The sequence below is a fragment of the Trichosurus vulpecula genome, chromosome 4 (assembly GCF_011100635.1).
Source record: "Trichosurus vulpecula isolate mTriVul1 chromosome 4, mTriVul1.pri, whole genome shotgun sequence".
NCBI lineage: Eukaryota > Metazoa > Chordata > Mammalia > Diprotodontia > Phalangeridae > Trichosurus > Trichosurus vulpecula.
In genome coordinates, this window is record NC_050576.1 from 180,205,109 (window position 1) to 180,232,292 (window position 27,184).

The window sequence follows — 27,184 nt, forward strand, 5'->3', positions numbered from 1 at the left end:
TTCATAAGGAGCCACATGGCCTGCTCAATACACAGTAAAGTCTGGGAGTCAGAGCTCCCAGGCTAGAGGTGATATGGTCAGTCCCCTAGACTGTGGTCAGTTCCCTAGGCTTATATGGTACATATGGAAAGGACCCGGATTTGAATCCCAATTCTGCCACTTAGTAGTTGTGAGACCTTGGCTAAGTCATATAACTTCTGTTTCTTCATCTATAAAAGAAGGGGGTTGTACCAGATGGCCTCTAAGATCCCTCCTGTCTCTAAATCTATGATCATGTGTCGGCATCAGTTCCCCATGGCTGCTGAGAGGATAGTTTATCCAGTCCTGTGGCAGGTAAAAGACCATGATCCCAGCTATGAAGAATGTCTTGTACCTGGGGGATGATGGTTAGCATGGAGCGTAGGTCATGGAGGCCAATGGATGCAATGTTGACTCCATCGATGTGGATCTCTCCCTCAGCTGCCTCCAGGATACGAAACAGGCAAAGGGTCATGGATGACTTGCCAGCTCCAGTTCGGCCCACAATTCCAACCTGGGGCATAGTGGGAAGGAGACATGGAATGGTGTGAAGTAATGCTGTGCTGGGAAAAGGGTAGGGGAAGTGCTGTTGAAGCCTTGGAGCTCTGAACCCCTTGAGCTTTAGAGCACCAGAAGGGGAGAGAAAGAAGCAGGAACAGGGCAATGAGTCTACAAGCATCCCCTCTTTCAGAGCTGCAGCCATGGGGGATGTGTTATGTAATCCTTGTATACTCCCTGCATGTAACTCTGAATGGCCCAGGGGCCTCACCTACCTTTTCTCCACCCTTCACTAGCAGACTCAAATTCTTCAGCACCAGCTCCAAGCCTTCCCGATATCGCACTGAATAGTTCACAAACTCCACCTCTCCTTGACGGGGCCAGCCAGGGGGTGGGCGGCTGTCCTCGATCACCCAGGGAGCCTGTGGGGAGAGATGGAGAGAAGGAGAGACAGCAATGGATGTGGCAGGCACCTTCATCTGATCCTGGGCTCCCTCTACTCCTTTCTCCTTCCCCAGGGCATCAGCTGCTTTCTAGTATACTTGACTTTCCTCTTTCTCCTCTCCCTGCCCAGCCTGGATGCCTTAAAGTGAACCATTTTAATACAACTCGAATATGCTAGAATTTCTCATTTCCTCACCCTAGCACTGGATTTAACATACCTAAACATTCCACAACCCCGCTGAACAACACAGAAGCATTGCTAGGGGAAATTACAAAAATGTGCTGACTGAGCCTGATACAAATTCATGCTCTCCAATCTGAACTGGACCCTTAGTACTTCTTGGGAATCCATTTCTGCATATTTTATTAAGTCGCTGTCCCCATTCCCACCACAGCTGCTTCAAACCCTCCCGCATCTCCCTCCCAGATGACCTTACTTTCTGGAAGATACAAAGAACATCCAGTGCAGGCTGTTTGATATTTTAGATAGCTAGGTGGCACAGTGGATAAAGGACCTGGCCTGGAGTCAGGAAAACCTGAGTTCAAATCTAGCCTTGGGTACTTACTAGCTGTGTGACCCTGTGTCAGTCACTTAACCACTACCTCAGTTTCCTCAACCTTAAATGAGGCTAATAATAGCACCTACTTCTCAGGTTTGTTGTATAGATCAAATGAGATAATATTTAGAAAGAGCTTAGCACAGTGCCTGGCCTATGATAGGCCCTAATAAACACTAATTCCTTGCCTCCCTTATCCTTCCACCTGTCACCACACCCTTCTCACTACTCTTCTCTCTCAACAATTCTCCTCATCCTTGTCTCAGAGAACAAAGTGATTTCCTCAACCCCCGCCCATGCCAAGTCTAAGATCTCAACTGGGCTCTCATCACTTCTTCTCTGCTCTGAGACCTTAATCTATCCACTACCCCTCTCTCTTTGGGCAGCTGGGTGGCACACTGGATACAGCACAGGGCCTGAAGTCAGGAAGACAAACCTTTCTGAGTTCAAATCCAGCCTCAGATATTTACTAACTATGTGACCCTGGGCAAGTCACTTAACCCTGTTTGCCTCAGTTTCCTCATTTGTAAAATGAGCTGGAGAAGGAAATGGCAAGCCATGCCAGTATCTTTGCCTAGAAAACCCCAAATGGGGTCACAGAGAGTTGGACACGATTGAAAATGATTCAAAAACAAGACCCTTCTTTCATTTCTTTTCTATTTTAAAAAAAAATTCTGAACTTAAACACCAAATAAATTAGTTATTTCCAAATACATAGTAAGAGAGGAAAAGGAAATTCTACATGAAATTACAGGTCTGTTTTGCATAGCTTTCTTTTCTTTTTATGTATATAAGTTCAACCTGTAGCTGATTTCAAAGCTATCCTGCTTGTCTATGCTTCTTTTTGGCCTTCCTTCTATCCTCTTCCCTGAATTGTTTTTAAAAAAAATGCTTTGATGGTCCTCTTTTCTTTACTTATTGGATTTTTTTGCTACCTTATTCCTATCCCCTCTTCGCCCCACCTTGACCTCCCAACCTGTCATTGGGAAAAGAAAAGGAAAAACAAAGCCTTTGTAACAAACATGCATAGTCAAGGAAAACAAATTCCCACACTGGCTATGTTCAAAAAGGGTATATGTCTCATTCTACATCATGAGTCCATCACCTCTGTCAGTCAAGAGGTGGGTACCATGTGTCATCATCAGGCCTCTAGGATCACAGCTGCACATTGGATTATTTAGAGTTCTCAAGTCTTTCAAAGTTTCATTTCAACATTTACGGACTGTCTTCTGGGTGCAAGGCCCTAGGGAAAGAGGATACGAAGGCAAGTTCTCACCTCTGAGAAGCTTATATTCTACTGGAAGGCCAATAATAACACCAGTAAGTATATTCATGGCAATTCCAGAAATGAGAAAGTACTAAATGACTGGCGGATAGGGCAGAACCAGGAAAGACTTCATGTAGCAGGTGTTGCCTGAGATGAGCTTTGAGGGAAATTAGGGATTCTGAGATTCTAGCCTAGGTAAAGACACAGTTACAGAATGCCTAGTTCAGGGAATCATAGGTTGACTGGACTATGAAGAATTCGAAGGTCAATATCAAATAAGTCTGTAAAGGTAGGTGGGAGCCAGATGGTAATATAGGACTTCAGGTCCCAACTCATGAGATTGTATTTTATTCAGGATGCCAAATGAAGCCACTGATTTTTTGAGTGAAGGAATGACACGATCAGAAATGTCTTAGAAATACTAATTTAGTAGCTGCATAGAGGATGGATTGCTTTCTTAAGGGTCACCGATGGCTTCTTAATCACCAAAATCCAACACCCTCTTCTCAGGCTTCATTTTTATGGAATTCTCTACAGTATTCGGCACTATTGAATAACTACTCTTTCCTTTCTGAAACTTTACATCTTCGGCTCCCATGGCATAGTACTCTCCTGGTTCTCACCCTCCCTCTCTGATCTTTTTCTCCTTCACTGACTCCTCTTCCTGCCTCTTCATCTCGGTTATCTCTTTTTCTCTTTCCACCTTCTCTCCTTCAGGGATCTCTTTCATAGAATATGATAGTTAGAAAGGATGTCAGAGGTCATTATGTCCAACCTCACCTTTTAAAGGCATTTCTTCTGCTTCATCCCTGACAGGGAGTCACCCAGCCCCTTCCTATTTGAGTTCCTCCAGTGAGAGGGAGCTCAGTCCCTTAAACTTCTTCCATCACTGAACAGTTTCAATTATTAGAGAGCTCTTAGGTTGAACTGAACTTTGCTTCCCTATAATCTCCATCTTTGTGCCCTCCTAGCCACAAAGAACAAAATGTACTCCCTCTTTCTTCCACAGAAGTCCTTCAAATATTTGAATACAGCTTTCATTTTTCCAGAAGAGGTCAAACCAGAGTGGAGTACGACATTATTTGCTTCCTGGTATTGGAATACCATACTTCTATGAAGGTGTCCCTTAAAGGCATGGATTTTTTTTTTTGAGGGGGAAAGGCAGGGCAATTGGGGTTAAGTGACTTGCCCAAGGTCACAAAGCTAGTGTGTCAAGTGTCTGAGGCTGGATTTGAACTCAGGTCCTCCTGACTCCAAGGCCAGGTGTTCTACTCACTGTGCCACCTAGCTGTCCCAGTGTGGATTTTTTTTTAAGCAGCTACATTCACTCAATCACTCGCTTAGCATTCATTCATTAGATGAAAAGATCAGTAAAACTAAGTTGTTGTCCTCGGTACAACACTGTTACTGTCTCACATTGTTGGCTCATTACGAAACTACAATTCAACAAATATTTATATCATGTTTGCATAATACAAATTCACAGAGTTTACAGAGGCCTTCACTAAGCACAGAAGACATAAAGTTTAGATAATACAATGTCTCAGCCCCAGAGGAATTCAGTCTTTAGCAAATTAAGCTTGTGGTTAACAGAAACGACCAGATCTTTATCTTGTGAACCACAGGGCAAGTTATCTCTCCTCCTCTACTTGTGAGATTAATTTTTTTTTTTAACACAAAGGAAAGTCTTGACACAAAACTCTACGTTTTGTCTTACCAACTTCAATAGCTCTGAGTTTCTGCTTCTATGACCGTCACTGCTACCACCTTAATCTCCCAGATGCAAAACCTCCAAATAACCTGATTTTTCTCCCTACCTCTTTTTCCCATCCAAGCCTTCCTTCCTTCACCATGTCTATCCTCTTCATCCTCTCCTCTTCTTTCCTACTGCCTTCGGGCGATTTTCCCACCTCCATATCTATTTCCTCTCCTTATAACACCTTCTTCCATATACTTCTGTCTACTGAAATTTCATCCTTCAAAGTCCATCTGAAATGCTCCCTACTCAAGGATGCCTCCACTGATCACCCAGTCAGAAGTGAGCCTTCTCTCCTCTTAACTCCTAAAGGACTGCATCACTTATTTGGCACTTATTAGCTCGTTTGACTTTGTAGTATAATGCCTTACACTTGTCATATTGAGTATCGTCACTCAAAGGAGACCGTAAACTCCTTGAAGGGCAGGGACCATGTCTTATACACTGTCGTTTAACCCCGTGACATACAGCACAGAGTCTTAGACATAGTGATCTGAGATAGAGAAGTAGAAGACAGTCCAGAACTTAAATATTGACCCAGCTGCCTCAGAGCCCCTCCCTGCAACCTGATCAAACCCACCCCCATCCCCTTTCCTGACCCCAGACCAGCAGCATGCCCCCACCTCGGTCTTAGTCTCTGAGTACTCTCTAACTCTCTCTACAGCCACGATGTTGTTTTCCAGGTCCGATGCCATCCGAACCATCCAGTTAAGAGCCAATGTGACCTAAGGGAAGGAGGAAGCAGGGTGGAAGAACAGACTTTAAAAACACCCCAATCCCCTTCCCAGGTTTCTTCAAGTTCCCAATAATAACAAAGGCACCTGGAAGTAAACGTATATGTCTTCCTGTGTAAATCTAGGGACCAATGCACAACTCTAAATACAGGTGTGCTCTGATTTAAGCAAATAAACTCCTTGATCATCTGGATTGGGCATAGATCAATTAACCTGAAAATTTTACTTTTACCAAAGAATTCACAATAAGACTCCTCAAAAGAGAAAGCACACATCACTCATTTAAAATATCCACTTCATAAAAATCTCTTTTGCCTTCAATTTTTCAATGGCACATCTGTTATATAAAGCAATCCCTACCTGTACAATTACAGGCAGGCGTGTCCATCCACATATGTGCATTTTGGGTTCAAGTGCATATGTGGCCAGCACGTTTTTCTGTTCATGTGGGCAGGTTGGGACCCACGGCATGTGTGGCAGTATGTATGCATGGAAGGTATATAGTGGTCCTAGCCCTCTGGCTGTTCATGGCCCGCCCCCTCCCACCCCGACAGCTCCTTAGGACTGGAGAGAGCTCCCACCTGTAGTGCATAGGAAACAGAGAGGCCAACTAATCCTGGATTCAGGCTCTTTCTGCCGATCACAGCAAAAAGTGCAGCAAAAAGCACGACACAGTTACCCACAAACTCCACACGGATCCCCAGCCACCTAGGGAGGGATTCGTAAATAGGAAGGTCAAAGATCAAGATGGAGCTAGATTGTCAGTGATGGTCCAGGGATTCAGAAGTGATGGGGTTTAGTGGTAAGGAGCTCAGAGGGGATAGAGTATCAGAGGTAATAGGTCAGATCGAGAGTAGGAGTAAGGCAGGCTGAGAGTGCTTCTGACCGGTTAGAAACGATGTTGGGATAGCAGCTCTTCTGATTGGCATCCACCTTAGCATCGCTGATGGCCACAAAGTCATGACTACGTCTGTAGGCGCGGATGACAGAGGCGCCTGTCACAGTCTCCGAGAAGTGAGAATAGATGGGTGATCGGCTGACTGATTCCAGGCGCTTCAGTTGCCTCGAAGTGGCTGCATAGAACCGCTGACCGGGGTGGAGAAAGACATTAGAAGCAGAGGCAAAAGAGTACCCTTCTGTCCCCTCTGAATCATCACACTTCATCTCTCCCAATGCCCCACTCGGCCCTCTGGATGTACCCCACCCTCCTGGGGACCCCAGATTCACAGTCATTCTGGTAGTCATTTTTGAAAGGTTGAATGTCAATGTTGATAGCATCAGAGGGTCACTCCTTCCCCATCCTCTGGACATACATACCTCATCAGGCTTCTAATAAAACCTCAAAGCCCTCCTCCCTCCAGCCCCTGAGACACAGTCTTCCTTCTTTCCCAGTCTTCTGTGCCCTTATTCCTCTCACCCCAGTACCTCTTCTCCTTCCCCCCATCAGCCCTAGATACCTGCACAAATATGTACAGCCCAGCAAGGGGTAAGATAACCACAGCAAAAAGCGGAGTGCTAGACATGATGACCACAAGTGTGGACGTTGAATTGAAAAAGGTCCCAAGCAGCATGAGGATGGTGGGGGGGATGACCTCATCAATAACATAAATGTCCTTGGAGAATCGATTAAGGATGCGCCCTGAGGGGGTTGTGTCATAGAAGGACTGGGGTGAGTGCATCTTGTTGGTTAGTAGCTTGTTATGGAGGATCCGGGCAGCCTGGATGCCTCCCATGGCCAGTGTGAAAGATGACATCATCACAAAGAGACCTGGCAAGGAGATAGAGAAGGGGGCATCTGTCAGAACTGGGGTACCAAGAAGAAGGTTTAGATGGTCTGTCCCCTCCCTCCCAAGCAGAAATGTATCATTTCCTATCTTTGTTTCTCTAGTACCCAGGACAGGTTCAAGGAGATAGAGAAGGGGGCATCTATCAGAACTGGGGTACCAAGAAGAAGGTTTAGATGGTCTGTCCCCTCTCTCCCAAGCAGAAATGTATCATTTCCTATCTTTGTTTCTCTAGTACCCAGGACAGGTTATGTAAGCTGCTAAGACTCAGGGGTTAATCTTTTTCTGTGGACCCTGTTGGCAGTCTGGTGAAACCTTTGCCCCGCTTCTAAGAACAGTGATTTTTAAGTGCACAAAATAAACTATATTGGGTTACAAAGGAAGTCAATTATATGGAGATAAGTTATCAAAATATAGACTTAAAAAAATCTATAGACTATAGGTTAAGAAGCCCTGTACCAAGAAGACATTCATTGAATTAAAATTGGCTTTGAGACAGGGACGGATAGGATGGCTCCTCTGTCCCCCCCTTTGATACCTCCACTCTATGGTCAACAGCCCCAGTGAGTGATTCCCTCCCCTTCTGAGAAAGTACTGAAGACCCCTTTCTTTACCCTGCAATAGTCCCAAGGCCGCATACACGCCCAGGCGTAGGCTTGTGTTGCTCTGTGTGCCATTAATTACAGGCTCATTAGTCCAGTCACTGAGCCATATATTGGCCCCAATGGCAGCAGCACTTTGGCATGAGTATAGAAAGCAGACGGTCATAGAAGTGCAGAGCCCCACGGCTTTGGCATAGGCCCAGAACACACTTAGCTTCACCTGTAGAGGGAGGAAGGCCAATATCTGTCAATGTCCAGGGCCATCTGATCCAAAAAGACGGGATGTGGGCAATGGATTTAAGGACCTCCCAGGAGTTTGAATTTCCCCTTCCCACCCCCACCCCCACATGACACTGAGACTGGGGTCTCTTTCCCACCATTCTCCAATATCCCAGGACAACCTCGCCCAAGGCTCTGTATTGTTGGGACAACCCTTCCCACCTACAGCTTCTCCTCACTTTCAAAAGCCTACCACAGTGGTCCTCTCCCTGATCCAAACACCCTTCTTCCATCCTTCCCTTCCTCCCTCAGTGCCCTCTCACCGTGCCCATCTCTGCTGTCTCTGCCTGGATCAGCTCTCCACGTGTGTGCTCCACGGCCTTCTTCTCCACAGGCCCCAGGCGTTTCCTAGTGGAAGGTCGACCAGGACCCTCCCCTTCTGAGGAGATCACACTCAGCTCCCTAGGGACAACAATCTCTGAGTTGGGGTAGGAAGAGGGGCAACGGAACAGCCCTTGTCGGTCCCTAGAGGAGATATTTTGCCTTTCCCCACCTCAGCCCTAACTAAGTAAGCTGGGACTCCCTGAGGAGCTCAGAGGGATATAGAACCAGAGATGAGGCTGCTCTGCAGCATGAATCCTAGGGGAGCAGATGTCAGAGAACTTCCCAACATCCACATTCTCCTTCCACCCCCAGCTGGGGCACAGGGAGTCCCTCTTTGTGCAGAAACTTGGCCACTTGGTTTTGCTGTGCCCGGGGAGAGGGGCATTGGAGGTCAGAATCTGCTTGCTTTGGGGAATCAGGAAAGGAGCTCCTTTTCACTCACCTCATGAACTGTTTTCGGACCTCATTAGTAATTGGCTCATTATCTGTCAGGTCGGTGTGATTACTGAGCGTGTCCTCCATTATCAGCATCTCCTCATCTGCCAAGACTGCAGTGGGGAGGGAGGGACAAAGAAAGAGGAGAATGCTCAAACACCATGACTAACCTGACCTCAAAACACTACCTCTCCCAGCAAGAAGGAGAATAAAAGCTGGCGAGAGGAGGCTGGGGGAGGTGGAAAGGACTAGGCCAATAAAGAGAAAACTAGAATCAGGGGGCTAAAACTGTAGCAAGAGAAATTTAGGTTAGACAACAGGAAGGATGTTCAGATCATAGCTTTAGAACTAGAAGGAACCTGAGAGGTTAGCTAGTTCAGTGCCATCATTCTCCTCATGAGGAAACCGAGGCCCAGAGAGGTTAAGTGACTTGTCCTGAGCTGCTGGTGCCTTCCCCTCCAAGCCTACCTTCCACCCCCTCTGTGTTTATCTTGTATTTACTGATCTATGTATATGTTGATTCCCTCACTAGAACTTAAGCTCTTTGAGGGCAGGGCTGTTTTTGCCTTTGTTTTTTTTTTGGCACCCCCAGCACTTAGCATTGAGTCTTACACATAGTGAACACTTAATACATGCTCGATTACTTAAGGTCACACAGCTACCTGTGAACTCTTCTGACTCCAAGCCATTACTCTTATCCATCGCCAGGCTATCTTTAGGATAAGGCTGAGATAAAGAAGGCTGACACACTGGAATAGACAGGTATGTTTCCTCATAAATAGAAGGTTTCCTCTGAATGAGTGACTTTTATAGCAGAGTTGGGGGAGGGTGGGTAAGCTAAATGAGCTTTCTGGCAAGCAAGGAAGATACCCTTTTTCTATCTAAAAACTAAAAAAGTCACCCCCTTCTAGAGCTATCACCTCTCATGTAAGGAAGTTGAGCCTGATAACCCCTATATATGGAGATGGGGTGGGGCATGATAGAAGCAAGATAGATAAAGAGAGAAAGCTGGGAAGAAAAAGATCCTGAGTTTTCTTCCTAAAACTAAACTAACACCCTCATCTTTCTCCTTTTCGTAGCTGTCAATCTTCTTAAAAAGATGGCTTAGTGCATCTACTGCCCCCACCTTCTTCACTCCACACTTAGAGTGTCTTCATCCCCTTGTAATTTGGCTTCTGATTCCCTCTCCCTACTGGTGCTAGTACTCTTCTTCCCTCCCAAATGAGCTTGTATTTAATTACTTTGTATTTATTATCTTTATATTTGTTCTTTTTAGACTTTAATATGAATTTCTTGTTTCCTCCATTAAAATGCAAACTCCTTAAATGTAGGAATTATTTCACTCATAGTAGTTACATCCTCAGGGAGTACAATGTCTGGCATAGAGTAGGTGCTTAGTAAATTACATGTTGATAGATTAATTCTGTCCCCACTGACTCACTCTGAAACTACTGTCACCAAAGTCCTCTGAGACCTACTACTCAATAAGTAGAAACACAGAAGGAAGAGATTTAGAGCTGGGACTTTAGGAGAGATAAGATCCCCAAAGAACAGGGCATAATGAAGAATATAGGGCCAATGATAGAGCTTTGGGGGATGCATATGTTTAGTGGGATACGAGAAAGAGTAGTCAGAGAGGCTAGTCTACAGATATTGGTCCGTGAGTGCTGCATCAGCCCCTGTACACACGCACTGAACCCTTTCCAAAGGAACTCCATCACTGGTCCAAACCCCATTGTTTAGCACAGTACTTGGCGCATAGTAAATTTTAATAAATGCTTGTTGACTTACTGATTGACTAGTGAGGAACCTAAGGCTTAGACAGGTTAAGTGACTTGAATAAGATCACACAGCCAATGGATGGAGGAAGTACATTTTCTTCAGTCCTCATCCTCCTTCAGTTCTCAAAAGAATCTAACACTGTTGCCCACCTTCTCCTTCCTGGCTACCCCTCCTTCTTTGGCCTCTGTGACACTGGATCCATCAGACACTGAATGTATGTGTATTGAAAGGGAGAGAGAGGGAGAGAGAGAGAGAGACAGAGAGACAGAGAGAGAGAGAGACAGAGAGGCAGAGACAGAGACCCTCAGAGAGAGACACAGAGACACAGAGAGCGACAGAGAGAGACAGAGAGAAAGAGAGAGACAGAGAGAAAGAGATTGAGGGGAGGGCGGTGTCCAGAAGGAGGTTCTGTGTGTTTAGGGGTTGATATTATACTCAGTGATTCTCCACCAAATTCTCTACATCTTTTCAGATTCTTTCTCTTCTCCTAAATGTAGACATTCCTCAAGTCATTGGCTCTTTTCTCTTTTTTCTCTACACCCTCTCTCTTGAGGATCTCATCTACTCCCAAGGCTTCAACTCTTGCTTCTATGTGGATGACTCCAAAACATGTTTCTCTAATCCAAACCTCTATTTGGAGATTCAGACCCAAATTCCCAATTATCTCCCAGATTTCTGCCCTAGATGTCCCATGGCCAGTTCAAACTCAGCATGCCCAAAATGACACTTAATAAAATTTGTTGAGTTGAAGTGTTGAGATACCTGAAAGGTTGGAGAGTCACGGAGGGATGGAGGAGGAAGAGATAGCAGTGAGGAGCAAATGAGATAGGAGGGGAATTTGAAGACAAAGAACAGTGGTATATAGGCTGATACCAGTGGCACTGTCCTCTTCACGAAAGTTGTCTTCATCAGGAATATAGTTACGAAGAAATTCAGCAAAAGCGCCCTCCTTCTGGAGCAAGGCAGAGAAGGAGCCAGCTTCGGAAACCCGCCCATCACCCAAAACGATGATGAGGTCTGCCTGGGACAGGAAGTTCACACCATGCGTCACCAGGACCCTTGTCTGGAAGGAAGATGAGGCACTATAGGCTTTCTGCCACATTCACGTTATCATCATCATCATCATCATCATCATCATCATCATCATCATCAGTGGCGGTAGCAATAAACATGTAACTGGATAGATGTTGCAGATAATTTTAATTTTAGAAAAAGTGTCCTAATAATTAGGGTTGCCCGTAAGTGGAATAAGGCAGCTAGGTGGCTCAGTGGATAGAATGCTGGGCCTTGAGTCAGCAAGACTCATTTTCTCGAGTTCCAGTCCAGTCTCAGCACTTACTAGCTGTGTGACCCTAGGTGAGTCACTTAACCCTGTTTGCCTCTGTTATCTCATCTGCAAAATGAGTTAGAGAAGGAAATGGCAAACCACTCCAGCATCTTTACCAAGAAAACCCTAAAATGGGGTCATGAAGAGCCAGACACAACTGAAAGTGACTGAACAACAACAACGTAAGTGGAGTGGTCTGCATTGAGAGGTAATGGGTTCTCTACCACTAGAGGTCTTCGAGTGGTGGTCAGGTTGGAGTAGAGGCCCTTGAGGTCCTTTCTGACTTTAAGAGTCTATGATCTATGATCACACACACAGAGCACCTTGATGAATCTCTATAGGTGCCATATTGGGGCAAATGTGTGAGAAGAGGTAGGGAAACAGACGTTTCACCTGTACGCATCTGGGTTGTCAGGGGCCTTTATAGACAGAGTACTTAAAGGGACCCTCTTCAACTCTTGCCGCTTCATCCTCCGCCCCCAGCTCTTACCTTGCCTCCTAGGACCCCATCTGGCCCGATGACATGATCAAAGATGTGCTTGGCCACGTGGGAGTCCACAGCAGAGAGTGGGTCATCCAGGAGGAAGATGTCAGCATCACTGTAGACAGCTCGGGCCAGGCTGACTCGCTGCCGCTGACCCCCAGACAAGTTAATACCCTAGAAGAAAGATAATAATAACAGGAGTGAGTGCTCATGTAGCACTTTATAAGGTTTTCAAAGTGCTTTACAAATATCTCATTTGATCCTCACAAAGGGGGGTAGGAAGGTGAGGAAGGAATAAGCATTTACATGGTACCTACTATATGCCAGGCAGTATGCCAAGTACTTTTTATAATTATTATTTCACTTGACCCTCGCAAAAACCCTGGCATGTAGATAACATCATTATCCCTATATTACAGCCAAAGAAACTGAGGCAAACGGAGGTTAAGTGACTTGCCCAGGGTCATACAGCTAGTAAGTGTCTGAAGGCTGGATCTGAACTCAGATCTTCCTGACTCCAAGCCCAGAGCTCTACACTGTGCCACCAGCTGCCCCAAGATGGATAAAGAGGAAGGAGTTACTATCTGAATTTAAGAGGTGCTTGTCAAAGTGCTTCAAGAGGAATGTTGGGTGGAAGGAACCAAGGTCTTGAGAGTCGGGTCATTGGCCCAAAGTCACCTGGTCAGGTGTTTTTTCTGGGTCCCAACAGGTGGTTTCCCTTTATCGTACCCATCAGCTTAAGTGACATCCCCTGCATGAGGCCCTTCCTGATCCCCTAGAGGTGGAGAGTAGCACAATAGACAAAGCGCTGAGCCTGGAATCAGGAAGACTTTAGTTTAAATCCAGCCTCAGACACTTACTAGCTACGTGATCCTGGGCTAACCTCCTCCCCACCCACCCCCACCCCTGTCTGTCTCAGTTGCCTCTTCTGTAAAATGGTGATAAAAATATCATCTACTTCCAAAGTTGTTAAGAAGCTCAGATGAGATAATAGTTGTGCTTAGCACAGTGCCTGGCACATGACAGCTTCTTAACAAATTCCTGTTTCTTTCCTTCCTTTCTTCCCTCCCTTCCTTCCTTCTCCTTCTTTTCTTCCCTTCCTTCCTTCTTCTTCCTTCCTTCTTTTCTTCCCTTCCTTCCTTTTCTCCCTCCTTCCTTCTTTCCTTTTTTCCTTCCTTTCCTCCTCCCTTCACCTCTAGCTGAAAATTATTCCCTGCAAATAACTTTGTAATTTAGCTTATACAAGGTGTCCCAGAAGTCTTAGTGCATTTTAAGCTATTAAAACTAAAACTGCACTAAGACTTTGGGGACATCCTGAATCTACATATATATATACACATATACATATATCTGTATATGTATATATATATATACATATATATGTGCTCTCTCCTTATAGAATGTTACATTCTTTGACGGCAGAAACTGTTTCCTTTTTTCCTTTGAAGATCCAGACCTAAAGCCTGGCAACACAGTAGATACTTAATAAATGCTTGTTGATTATTTATTATTATTGTTATGATGATAATTACACAGTTATGACATTATTATTATATTAAATTGCTATTATTTAATAAGATATTATGCTGTTATTATAATAATAAATTGGCATTATTTAATATGATAATAATATTGGTGATATAATATTATCGTACATATCCGGCCACTGTCACTCCGTGTGTCTTTGGGCAGGTCACTTATACTCTCATCACTCCAGGGAATTCTCCAAGACTAGAAGTTTCAGAAGAGGTACCGACCTGCGCTGGTGGAGAGAGTTTCTTCTTCTGGGAGTTCCTGATGTCAGTAAAAATCACAGGTCTAGGCCCTATCTCTAACGTACTCACAACTGACATTTATAAAGCACTTTTGGTTTTCCAGAGTAAGTAGTTTACTCACTTCGGCTCATTTAATCCTCACAACAAACCCTCAAGGAGATGGATAATCTGTTTTATCCCCATGGGGTTTATGATGGGGAGACTGAGTCACAGAGAGGCCAAGCGATCTGCCCAAGGTCTTTAAGAAAGTGAGCAGGGAGTGGTGTGCCGGAGCCAGGTCACACCTGAGAGGATTGTTAGATTTTCACCTGGAGCATTTACACCTTGGATACCCGCAGATGTTACAAATCAAGGCTTAATTGATTGTTTTGTTGATTGTCTAAACTTAAGAAAGTGATGGAGAAAATGTTAATGATGCAAATTACATTTAAAAGTATGTCCTGCATACATCGCCCCACCCCACCCCCTTCCCCAGAGCCAGTTATTAAACATTTAGCAGCACACCCCTGGCAATCAGGTGTTCCGAGGGACAGGAAGCCAGGTTTCTCCTAATTCCAAATACACAGTTCTTTCCCCTTGATCACATGACTTCTCATTGTATATTTTTTGATGATCATGTAGGCTTAAAAAAAAAAAAAGCCAGGGTGGGAAAGTGAAAAGGGTGATGGACTTGGAGCCAAGGATTCTGGGTTTGAATGATGCAGTTGATGCTTGGAGTACAGCTGAGTGACTGACCCAGGGCAAGTCAGTTGGTATCTCTGATCCTCAGTTTCCTCTTCTGTAAAAGGAGCAGAAGTGGACTCGCTATGACTACCTCACAGGACCGTGGTGAGGACTGCCCTTTACAAGCTCCAAGGTACTCCAGAATGGTGATTTCACCATTAATTATTACTATTATCACTGAGGGCTCAGCACACGTGTTGGGGGAGGTTTGGGTCAAGATTCCTATCTCCGTAAGAGGTTGGGGTTGAGGTAAACAGCCAGGGATCAGGGAGAGATGTGCATGATAATAACGGGAAACATTCATATATGGTTTTATACACCCTATCTCATTCGGTCCTCAAAATAGCCCTATGAGACAGGAACCATTATTATCCCCATTTTACAGATTTAGAAACTGAGGCACAGAGCAAGCATGCAATTTGCCCAGGGCTGCTTAGCTGGCCCTAGCAAGATTTCAACAGTGGGCTTTCTTGATGATCTTTCCACTACACCATACTTCTGGAAGTAGAGGGAGGGGGCTGAGCGCATGTGTTGAGGAGGTAACAGAGTGTATCTGGATGGGTGGCATCATCCCCAGCCTCTGGGGAAGGGTCAAGAAACACGTCCCACCTTTTCCCCAATCTCAGTCTGATCTCCTCCAGGCAGCACATCCAGGTCAGAGAGAAGAGCACAGGCTTCAAGGATGCCTCGGTATCGCTTCTGGTCCATCGGCTGGCCAAAGAGGATGTTGTCCTGGAGCGTAGCATTCTGAATCCACGCCAGTTGGGGCACATAGGCCACGGAGCCCTGGCCACGGCATTCAGGGTCACCACAGGAACATGGGGCTCAGGAGAGAGGACTTGGGACAAGATGGAGCCACAGCCTACTCACCATCCTGCCCACCCTGAAGGCGTCAATTTACCTCCAAGCCTCTTTCCCCATCAAACCACGAGAACCCTACCTTCACCCCGACCCATCCCTCCCTCATCTCAGCCTCCAGTCAACCTGGGTCCATCTCACTGACCTTTACAGCCACTTTGCCTTCCAACTTCTCCATCTCCCCCAGCAAGGCAGATACAAGGGAGGTCTTCCCGCAGCCCACGGGCCCCACTACAGCCACCAGTGATCCTTTTGGCACTTGGATGTTCAGGCTAGTTGGGAGGAGGGAGAACCAGAAGCCCAGAGTGAGCTGGGATGTGCGTGAAGAGAAAAAACCCACTTCTCATTTCCAGCCTGCTCACCCTGGAAATCCAACACTTCCCCCTACTCCAGACACCCCAATGCAAGTTAGAAATCAAACTGTAACCAGGTCAACCTACCCTGAAACTAAACACCAAAGTTTCTGGAGCTAGAAGAATTGAGGATGAAAATACTGCCTAAGATGATCTGCCCCTCTGCCCCTGTTTGTCAGGAGGGTGGAGAAGGAGGCATCGAGATGGCTGGGAGGGCAGCTTTTACCTGTGCAGACTTGCGGGAAGGTCCTGGGCCCAGGTAAAGCTACCATTTTCTATGGTGATGGCATGGCCTGTAGTGATAAGGGTGTTTGCCATAATGAGAGAGGGTATGGACTGAGGGGAGGGGGAGGTGTGAGACTGTGGGAAAGGCAGGGAGCCCTGCAGGGATGATTAAGAGAGGGAAGGAATAAGGACTCCCAGAGGAGGGATAACATGGGGAAAAATGACAAAGAAGGCAGGTAGTGGGAGAGAATTAAGTGTGGACAAGATTTAGAGTGAGCACAGAATTCTAGGAGGGGATGAGAGGGGCTCAGAGAATGGGAGGGAGCCATGGGGGTAAGTGGAGGAGGGGATCAGGGAACCCTGGGAGGTGTAAAGGGCAACGAGGTACTGTGGAATGCTCAAGGCATTTTGTTCCTGTATGTGGGGGAGCGTGTGAGGAGTCCTGAGAGGATTAAGGATGGGCAAGGAATTATGGGAGTAATAGAATGCTAGGAAGGATTAATGTAGAGTCAGGGAATGGTAGGAAATGATGGGGGTGGAGGTCCACGGGAGTCTTGGAGGGAGAAGATTAAGGAAAGCACAAGAATAATAGGCAGGGATGTGGGTGGCCAGGGGACCCGTGTATGTGGAATTAGGGGGAAAGGAATGCTGGGATGCCATGGATTTCTCTGGGCATGTGATGGGGTGGAGGTAGGGGGCATCGAGGGAAAGATAGGAAGTAATGGAGAAGACAGGGAGTCCTGGGGGCATTGAGAGTGGGCCAGGAGTTAGAGGGAGAACAGAATCTTAAAGAGAGGTTAAGGAGATTCAAGGAGTAATGTGGAAGCAGAAAGCCAGCAAATGTGATGGGGGTGGGGAGCAGGGGTGAAGGGGAGAAGTGGGGGTTTGGAGGATAGTAGGGTAAAGAGAACAGGGAGGGAAGGAAGATGAAGGCAGGGAACCGGGTGGGCAAGAAGCCTCGGGAGCCCCAAAGCAGAAGGGAAAAGAGGAAGAGGAGGAGCTAATGGAGAAAAACAAGAAAATGGTGGATTAAGGGATTTTTCTGGAGAAAGGGGAAGCCTGGGGAGGAAAATGTGCCAAATGGAGAAAGAGAGGAGGGAGGTGAGCATGGAAAAGAATCTACAGACCTGGAGAAATGGTCTTTGTTTCCACACACTGGGGGTCCAGCTCTTCATGGTTCAAGAAATGCTGGATCCGTTTCAGAGACACACTGGTCTGAGGAGACGGAGAGTACTTTAAGGCTTCTGTCCAAGTCACTGTCCCCTCTGCCCCCTGCTCCAGCCAGGAAGGAAGCACAGAGAGCCTACACCTCTCTGCCGTGCCCTTATTCTCCTGGGTTTGGTCCACTGTGATTCCAGCTAGAACACCTTCCTCCCTGCACTCTGGGCCAGCCCGAGTACTCGGGCACCACTCCAGGTAACCCACTACAAGCAACCTTGGGAACCCCAGAGACTATTCCCTGACCCCCAAATAAAATCCCCATCCACTGACCCCGACTGACCTCCCTAGAGCCCCAGAGTCTGTTGTTACCTGTGCCAAGCTGCTGATGACCTGAGGCAAAGCATTAAGAGGAAACCTTAGAATATTGAACAGGGACAAAGACACAAAAGCCTTCTCTGCATCCAGGATGTTCTTCTCATCCACTGACACGTAGACTGCAAAGGTGGTCAGTGACACCTGGGAGATAGATTAACTTTCAGGTCCAAGAAGGAGGGCACAGGAAATTCCTGAAGAATACTCAACAACTTTAGTGGTTAAGGGGTGTGTGTGTGTGTGTGTGTGTGTGTGTGTGTGTGTGTGTAAGTGGAGGGGGAGGAGGGTCTGGGAAAATGGTGCATCTGGTCCAAATGTCTCTCCTCCCACCAGGGAAAGGAAAGCCCAAAGAAGGACAGGGAGGTGGGTGGAAAGCTAGGGGAAACATAAGTTCTGACTAGAAAGCAGATTTAGGCTCCATTTCCTGGAGGAGGTGGCTTTGAGATCAAATTTGGAAGAAGGGGAAGTGAGAACAAGCGTCGAGGTGTCTGGGGCATCATGAACATGAGGCAAATCTCCCGAGATGGTTTCATGTTTTGGAACTGGCATTCTCCAAAATGATTACTGTATAAAATGTGGTCCTTGGTTCCAGACTTATGGAAATATGCAATGTGAATTCGAATATTTCAATCACTTGGGGGAATTTTTTTTTCACCCCAACAGGTACCTAGATGTAGTCGGTGCTTGATAAACGCTTGGTGATTTCAGAGCTATAACTAAGGCTTTGCTCCAGGAGCTAACATGGAGGGGGCACACTGCCTCCTGATGGTAGGATTTCTCTGCAGAGCAGTTTCTATACTTTGCAGTCATTGTTGGGAGGGTGGTAAGGGAGGGAGGAAGAGTTAAGTTCCAGGAGAGGTTGAAGAGGCTTGGGCAAGGGTCAGAGGAGGTCCTAGTAGGAGGCAGACCACATTTCTTCCTGGCATGACTAGTCAGGCAGTCAATCAATAAAATATAGTGCATGCTACGTGCCAGGTACAGTGCTAAAGATATCAAGAAAGGCAAAAGGCAGTCTCTTCTCTCAAGGAACTCACAAGTCTAGTAGGGGAGATAAGCAAACAAATATGTAATAACATAGCAGATAAATAGGAAATCATTAACAGCAAAGACAGTTAAGAGGAATGGAGAGCAGCATCCTGTAGAAGATAGGATTTTAGTTGGGACTTGAAGGAAGCCAGGGAATCCAGGGGGCATGAGGAGGGAGAGCATTCCAGGCATGGGGGACAAAGAAAATTCCCAGAGCCAAGACCTGGAACTGTAAAGAGACCAGTGTCATTGGATCAAAGAGTGTGTAGGGGTGGGGAATATGTAAGGTATAAGAAGACTGGAAAGGTGGGAGAGGGAGCTATCCTGTGGAGGGCTTTGCACACCAGAGGGTTTTGTATTTCATCCTGGAGGTGACACGGAGCCACTGGAGTTTATTGAGTAGGGGGGGTGACATGGTTGGACCTACACATAACAACATTGTCTCTTCCAAGCCCTACCTACAACACACCATCCACACCTCTGCTAAACTGAGTTGGTCAAGATTCCCAGTTACAGCTAGGATGGAAATCACAGGATCCTGGTCAGAAGGGATCTCTGAGGACATCTAGTCAAACCTCTCATTTTACAGATGAGGAAATTGCAGCCCAGTGAGACTAAGTGATTTGCTCATGGTCGTGTCCAGGTGACGGAAGGAGAATTTGAACTCTGATCCTCTGAATCCAAGGTCAGTACCTTTTAAAGTGTATCTTGAATTGGACTGTTGTGCAAATCTGCCTGAACATGCTACATCTGGGGACATGTACTCAGAGCTGAATATCACTCAAGAGACAAGGCCAGGGAGAAAGGATCAGATAAAGACAGACAGAGCCAGGAAGAGCCGAACAAACAGAAAGAATTGGTTATGAGGCAGCTAGATGGTGCAATGGATAGAGCCCTGGGCTAGGAGTCAGGAAGACCTGAGTTCAAATTCAGCTTCAGACACCTATTAGCTGTGTGACCTTAGCCAAGTCACTTAACCTGTTTGCCTCAATTTCCTTCCAAACTGTATCTATCTACCAGAGGCTCAACAAGATGCTTCTAACTTCTGAGAGACTCCCCATCATGATCTCAAGGTTTGGGACAGCCACTTCCACCCCACCCCCTTATCCCACCCTCTCCCCCATCGTACCAGGAAGGGGGCACTGAACCAGGTGAAGGTGGACACTGCATTGAGGAAGGCTGCCTTGCGTAGCACCTGAAGCTCTCCTTGGCGGATTTTCTCTATCATCTGGGAAAAGCTGGGCTCCCAAGCGTACAGTTTTAGAACCTTGATTCCACTCAGAATCTCACTCATTAGCTTGATTCGGGAGTCCTTGTACCCCATCTGTTCCACCTGGATGTATTTTAGAGGGAGAGTCATACTCATTCATTCAGTTAATTCATTCAGCAAGCATTTACATAAACACCTGGTATGTACCAGTCACTGAGAGACAAAGCAAACTGTGAAAACAGTGCCTGCCCTCATGGAGCCCACATTCTGCAGAATGTACACAGATAAATAAATAGAAAACACACACAGTATTCTTCGGGGTGGGGAGGAAGGGATGCTTCTTCTCCTTCCATGATTATGGCTAACAAGAAGGAGCCATCTCAACCCACCCTACCCCATACCTGACTATCCCTTATTTGACTCTGAGACCTGAGAACTTTTTCTTCTGAAAGCAGAATTTTGATGAAGCAAGGGAAGGACTCAGAGTAGTTTCAACTAAGACTGAATGATACCACATTCCAGCTCTATGAGCCTCTTTCCCAAGTCAGGGACCAGTCGAAGATACTCTCCTATTCCCCCCCCCCCCCACCACACTATCCTGGGTCTGGGGTTTGGCACCCACCTGGAATGCCCGGGTCTTCATGGCAATGGCCCCATTAACAGGGATCAATAAAATCATCAGAGCAACACCGGCCATCACGGAGGGACCCAGGTGCTGAGGCAGAGAAGAAGACCGGTGAGAGACAGAAGCAGCAGTCTAAGAGGCACAAGGGAAGTGTCTAATGGATTCAAGACCAGAGGACTTCGGTTTAAGTCTGGGAGATCTGTCATTCATTACCTGTGTTATTCTGGCCCCCAATTTCCTCATCTATTAAACGAAGCGGTTCCCTAGCTGGCCTCCCGGGTCTCTTCCAGAACTAAAGCTATGACCATCTATGAATAATAATGAAAGCTTTATATAGCACCTACCATGTGCCAGACACTGTGCCTAGTGCTTTACAATTATTATCTCATTTGATTCTTATAACAACCTGGAAGATAGGTGCTGTTCTCATACTTATTTTGTTTTATTGTTGTTTGAGTCATTTTAGTTGTGTCTGACTCTTCATGACCTCCTTTGGGGTTTTCTTGGCAAAGACGCTGAAGTGGTTTGCCATTTCCTTCTCCAACTCATTTTACAGATGAGGAAACTGAGGCAAACATGGTTAAGGTTAGGAGACTTGCCCAGGGTCACACAGCTAGTAAGTGTCTGAGGTCGGATTTGAACTCAAGTCTTCTTGTTTCCAGGTCCAGCAGCACTCTATCACCACCTAGTTGCCCCCATATACATCCTAGCTATTATTATTTAAAACAGACAAAAAGAACCAAATAGAAACAGAAAGTCAGATAAGGCCGGACAGAGAGGACCAGGCAGAGCTAGACAAAGGGGATCAGGAAGAGGCAGATGTACAGAGAGACCCAGATAAAGACAGACAGACCAGAGAGGACAAGATAAAGAAAGACAAACAAAACATAATCAGAGAAGGCCAAGCAGTCAGGGAGGACCAGCAGATCCAAATAGACAGTGCCAGAGTGAGTCAGACAGGCAGCTTGACAGTAAGAAAGCTAAAGTGAAAGAAGGGGGGAGAGAGAGAGAGAAAGAGAGAGAGGGAGAGAGAGAGAGAGGGAGAGAGAGAGAGAGAGAGGGAGAGAGAGAGAGAGAGGGAGAGAGAGAAAGAGAGAGAGGGAGAGAGAGAGAGAGGGAGAGAGAGAGAGAGATGGTAAGAGAGAGAGAAATGGTAAGAGAGAGAGAGAGAGAGAGGGAGAGAGAGACAGACAGACAGACAGGGAAGGAGAGAGGGAGGGAGAGAGAAAGAGACAGAGAGAAAGAGAGAGATGGAGAGAGATGGAAGACAGAGAGAGATGGAGAGACAGAGAGAGAGACAGAGAAAGAGAGACAGAGAGAGACAGAGAAAGAGAGAGACAGAGAGATGGAGAGAGAGAGGGAGAGAGAGAGAGAGAGGCAGAAGAGATGGAGACAGAGAGAGGGGAATGCAAAAATGCACTTCTACACTAATTCCAGGGCCTCCTTCTTCAAGTCATGGACCAGCTGCTGAAGGATTCCCATTCCCCCTTCATCCTGACCATAACAATTCTATGATAGTTTCCCGGAAGGAGGGAAGAGGTCATGTAGTGAGATTGGGATGGGGGTGCAGAACTCTAGAGGTTCAGTAAGTTCAGGCTCACCCTAATCCTTCTACTTGCCCCCAGTGTCAGAGATTATGTTGGTTTCCTTCCTGTTACTGTAGTGAGTCACACCAGTGAGAAGGTCATTAAGAGAGGGTAGAGATTATGATAGCAGGCAAGTCTAATGGTATTGGGGGATTAGGACCTGGTGAGTCACCTGCCACAAGAAGTATATGGCCAAGATGATCTGCATGGGTGCTGACCACAGCATGTTGAGGAAGGTGACCAAGTCTGTGAATCGCTGGGCATCTACAGACATCAGGTTGACAATCTCCCCCACAGTAGAAGAACGCTTGGCTGAGTTGGTGATAACCAGTGCCTAGAAGCAGACAGAGCAGAGCAGAGGGAGGGGTGGGATTTGGGACTGGTGCTTGGAGATGGGAACTGGCCCCTGAATACACTGTAACTTAAGGGCTCCCAGGTCTGCTTAGCATCTATATCCAGGGGTTTGGTCATAACGGAGGATGAGGAGCCCTTCATCCTACCCAGCCCCTCCTCCCCCTCTTCCAGCTGACCTTCCGATAGATGATGCCAGTGATCCCTGCACGAAGCCGAATGCCAGTCACAAAGACATACTGGAAATGCTGGTGCAGGATCAGAGTCTGTACAACTGAGCACCCAAACATCAGCCCAGCCACCAAGAAACCCCACCAGGATGGGGCTGCAGGGTTTGAAATGAACTGGATTAATATACTGCAAAGAGATTGGGGAAGAATAGCATTAGGTAAGTGAGGGTTAACACTAGTGGTTGAGCTAGGGGAAAGCTTTCTCTTGAGCACACACCTAGAACTCAGTTCTCAATGAGCATCCATTTGTGCCTACTACATTGGGGCAGCTATGTGGCTCGGTGGATAGAGGGCTGGGCCTGGAGTCAGGACCTAAGTTCAAATCTGGCCTTAGACATTTAATAGCTGTGTGACCCTGGGCAAGTCACTTAACCCTGTTTCCTCATCTATAAAATGAGCTGGAGAAGGAAATGGCAAACCACTCTAGTATCTTTGCCAAGAAAACCCCAAATGGGGTCACGACGAGTCAGGCACAACAGAATACAACACCAAAACCAACTCATTTTACAGAGGAGAAAATTATGTCAGAAGTGATTTTCCCAAAGTCACACAGCATGTTGGGAGAGTCAGCACCCTGACTCTTCTGATTCAATGCTTTTCCCACTCTGTACCACTGTGTTGTCCTCTGACCTGGACTCAGCTCTATGTGTTAGTAGTTAAAGAAAGTCCCAGTAGATGGTGTAAGTTTTAAGTTTCCTCATTTTCCAGATGGGGAAACCGAGGATGAGTGGTGAAAAGGATTGTCCACATTTCCATAACTGATATAATACATGTCAGAGACAGGATTTGATATAGGTCTTTTCACCAAAACATGAAATCATTCCATTCATCCCCATTCATTCCTTTCCCATAGTAAAGACACCCAAAGGAACCCACAGTCTGAAGGAATAGAGTCAGACCTGAGCAGTTGGGGGTTGACAAAGGATAGCAAGTCTTGGATCAACTTGTAGAAAGAGCCGATGAGGAAGTAGGGTCCAAAAGTCATCAGCAAGGCCCGAAGAAAGGATGGCTCCCGTTTCTGGGGCTGGTCAGACAGCAGAACCTCACCTTCCCCTGCCTCTTCATCGGAGACCCTTCCCTTTGTATTGGTGATCTTTGTAAATGCCACATCTTTGGGCCTGGATGAGAAAGGAGCAGAGGGTGCAAAGACAATCAGAAAGTACATATGGAAGGGTTGAATAGGGTGTGGGATTGGATTCTTTTGGGGGGGGGGGTTCTTCATTGAGGTTGGAGGAGGAAAGTACTTGCTCTTCTCTCAAACCCAGATTCGGGGCAGTCCTGTTCAGAGGTGACCTCTCCTCAAGCAGAATGTGACTGTTAATTCTCCAATGTACAAGAATGAATTGGATTTGGGACCCCAGCTATAGATTGATCTGTCAGGGATAGAGATTCCATCTCCATTATACCCTCTCATACTTTGGCCTTATCTCTCCTATCCCCAAACTGGAAGGCCAAAATTCCCAGCAATTCCTAAACCACTCTGGGTCTGAGATGGGATGAGATGGAGAAAGTGGGGGGGAAGAATTAGCTACAGTCCCTTCCTACATGCCCAGCTGGTTCTGGGGAGGTTGCTACACCAGCCAGTAGCACAAATTCTAAATGATTTCTTAATCACCAGGGAAGATAAGAGGACCTGCTTTCAGCTCATTTGCTGAGGCCCCAAAGAGGCAGATTTGCAGCTGGAATGGGGGAAGTTGAAATGGGAGGGGGGGAGGTGTGGGGGGAACCAAAGCAGGAAGGGTGACCATTTGTTGGAAGTGGGGGGAGGGGTGCAGGCAGGGTGTGACGTTCAGAAGATTCGGAAACACAGGAGCTGGGATTCTGCTGACAATCTTGTATCTCAAACTAGGCCGACAGCCAATCAACAGAAGGCAGTTTTGAGTTGAAAAGGCTTCCAGCCCCAGGCCTAGATGAGGTTGGAGGGATAGAGGAGGAGGCAGAGAAGAAGAGTGTGAAATCTACAGCTGGATGGGAGCAGGGAGACAGGGAGTGTATGCCATTCTGGGGCTGAAAGGGTCAGAGGAAGGGGAGGTCTATGAACTCTTATCTATTTTGCCTGATGAGTTGGCCAGGGCAAACATCTGGGGCAGACTCCTGAATTCCTTGTTGCCCTTCTGATGGCCACGTTGGCCTAAACCAGTAATTCTTAATATGGAATCCACAGATACCCCCAACATACCCACCATGGATTCCATGGATAGATTTCTGGGGATCCATGAACTTGAATGGGGGAAAAAAATTACATTTTCATTTTTCACTAAACTCTAACTGAAATGCACTATTTCCTTCAGCTATTTAAAAACATGATCTGAGAAGAGATCCCTAGGCTTCACCAGACTGCTAAAGGGGTCCAGGAAACAACCTTGTCCACTCTCCTGTCTCCAGATCAAAGATTTAAAGACTGGAGCCAGGGAACCTTAGAGATTAACTTCTTCATTTTACAAACAAGGAAATTGAGGCCCAGAGATAGGACATAAAATATAGATGAGTGAAGAGAAGAAGTGGGGAGCCTTCCTGTTCTTGGGACTCACCTTCCTCTCTGAGGGAATACTTAGAGTCTAGCCTCCCTCCCTGACCTGAGGTCAAAGGAAGTGGCCGGTGAGGTCACCAGGACTCCAGGCTCAGAGGACTCAGGGGCAGGGACTATTGTTAGAGGAGTGGGGGGACCTTTTACTCAGGAGAGCTAACCAATGAATTCTATTTGAAATGACTACCAAGGGCAGGCTTAGGAAGGAATAGGCGTTTCAGAAATGCAATATGCCTCCTAAGGGGAGGGGTACCTAAGGAAGGAAGGGAAGGAGACTCTAGGATCAAGGAGCCAACTGACTTTCCTGAGGGTTGGCCCCCTCCTTTTTCCTATACTTAGCACTGCTTCACACAAAGCACTTAATAAATGCTTGCAACAAATGCTTGTTGACTATTGACTTCAACCCTTTAAGACGAAAGGGTTTCCTTACTGTTTGGCCTGTATTCTCTGCTTTTCCCACTCCTTGATCAGCCGAGCCACCACAATTCTTGAAGAGTCTTCCTCATTCAGAGACCACAGATCCTTCTCCTCCAGAGGCCGTCGGTACCCAAGGATGGCCATGCTAGAGAGAAGGGGAAAAGGAAGAGGGGGACACAATCACTCACAGGGAGAAGGAAACTAATGGAATTCTGCCCTTGGTCAGTCATAGCTCCCTAATACAGTATTTTAGGTTCCACTGGGCACAGGACTCTGGAGAAAAGGGTTTCATGGTGGACCTATTATTCAGGAACTTGTCATAGGGCCATTGAGGGGGACAGTCTAGTCTTCTAGCCCTCAATCCTTTCCTTGGTCCCTTATCTTACCCCACCTCCGTCCAACACAAGGAAATCTGGCCAACTTTCAATATGATTCAAGCTTTGGCTGCACTTCCCGGGGCCCAATATCCAGGTTAGACGACTTAGGTCATGGAAGGTGTGTTGGGTCAGGAGCTCAGGCTTCTTTTCTATGAACTAGAGACAATGAGCTACCAGTGTGAGGGTCAAAGGCATAATTACCACCTGATGATCTGACTCTGAGGCTCAGCCAAGGAAGATGACAAACCAGCCAGCTTATTGAAGGCCAATGCACCTTGCCAGGCTAATTACCCCTATACACCTGGCCTGGGGGCATGTCCTACCTCTAGCCAGATTCAGGGCTGGCAGCTAGCCCTGCAGATTGGGGCTGAAGGTTGGTGGTTAGCCCCAATAACAGACATGGTTCCCTGAGCTGGACTCTATCTTATATTTGGGGTAGGAGAAGTTTGGGAACAAATGAAACATATGGCTCCCAAGCCAAACAGACCAAATCAGTTCTTTGGGTTTCCAAACCCACCCTCAAAAGATCAATGTCAGGAGAAGTCAACTCACCTAGTGAACCACCAGAAGGTCAGACGAGAGAGGAAACCAGCATTGGCCTCTGGGCAAGGGTTCTGCCAGGGTTTGATCAGGCATTTTAGGGTTAGAGATGGAAGTCATGAGGAAGCAATCAGAGCAGTCTGGATTGTTCTTGCTCCTTTGTTCTCACAGAAGGAGCAACCAACACCACCAACTCCCATAGTCTCCACCCTTTGGGCCACTCAATGCCTAATACCCTCTCCCTTCCTTTATCCCCTACAACCCTCCACATACGCTCTGACCCACTGTGGGAGGCCTTCACCTGAGCTGAGGGAAGGACCATACTTGGGAAAATGACTTTCCCCAAACTCCACCTTTCCTCCCAATACTATCTCTCCCAATCACTTACATGGTCCACATTGACAGAAGGTGAAAAAAAAGGTGGCTTGTCTTTGAAGCAGGACAGGATGAGTGAGAAAAGGATAAGAGCAAAGTATATATAGAATGTAGTAAAACGGAACGTGTCTTTGACTTCATTCTGTGGAGGACAAGGAGTTA

The 27,184-nt window shown here is 46.6% G+C and overlaps 1 protein-coding gene across 1 annotated transcript in view; it reads right to left on the bottom strand.

Annotated features, from left to right (window-relative positions):
• The window catches only part of ABCC3 (ATP binding cassette subfamily C member 3), a 70,659-nt gene that overhangs the window by 10,518 nt on the left and 32,957 nt on the right, over positions 1-27,184 (bottom strand). Inside the window, exons 5-28 of the mRNA XM_036757058.1 lie at positions 27,036-27,164; positions 26,660-26,721; positions 25,744-25,875; positions 23,686-23,904; positions 22,736-22,913; positions 22,378-22,539; positions 20,617-20,709; positions 19,914-20,117; positions 17,756-17,902; positions 17,353-17,440; positions 16,227-16,293; positions 15,793-15,919; positions 15,399-15,575; positions 12,298-12,465; positions 11,354-11,543; positions 8,706-8,811; positions 8,203-8,341; positions 7,673-7,880; positions 6,732-7,042; positions 6,161-6,360; positions 5,856-5,982; positions 5,164-5,265; positions 792-938; positions 374-532 (exon numbers count right to left, since the gene is read on the bottom strand). Of these exons, the coding sequence (XP_036612953.1) occupies positions 374-532; positions 792-938; positions 5,164-5,265; positions 5,856-5,982; positions 6,161-6,360; positions 6,732-7,042; positions 7,673-7,880; positions 8,203-8,341; positions 8,706-8,811; positions 11,354-11,543; positions 12,298-12,465; positions 15,399-15,575; positions 15,793-15,919; positions 16,227-16,293; positions 17,353-17,440; positions 17,756-17,902; positions 19,914-20,117; positions 20,617-20,709; positions 22,378-22,539; positions 22,736-22,913; positions 23,686-23,904; positions 25,744-25,875; positions 26,660-26,721; positions 27,036-27,164 (3,642 nt within the window). The remainder of the gene's footprint in view (positions 1-373; positions 533-791; positions 939-5,163; positions 5,266-5,855; positions 5,983-6,160; positions 6,361-6,731; positions 7,043-7,672; positions 7,881-8,202; positions 8,342-8,705; positions 8,812-11,353; positions 11,544-12,297; positions 12,466-15,398; positions 15,576-15,792; positions 15,920-16,226; positions 16,294-17,352; positions 17,441-17,755; positions 17,903-19,913; positions 20,118-20,616; positions 20,710-22,377; positions 22,540-22,735; positions 22,914-23,685; positions 23,905-25,743; positions 25,876-26,659; positions 26,722-27,035; positions 27,165-27,184) is intronic.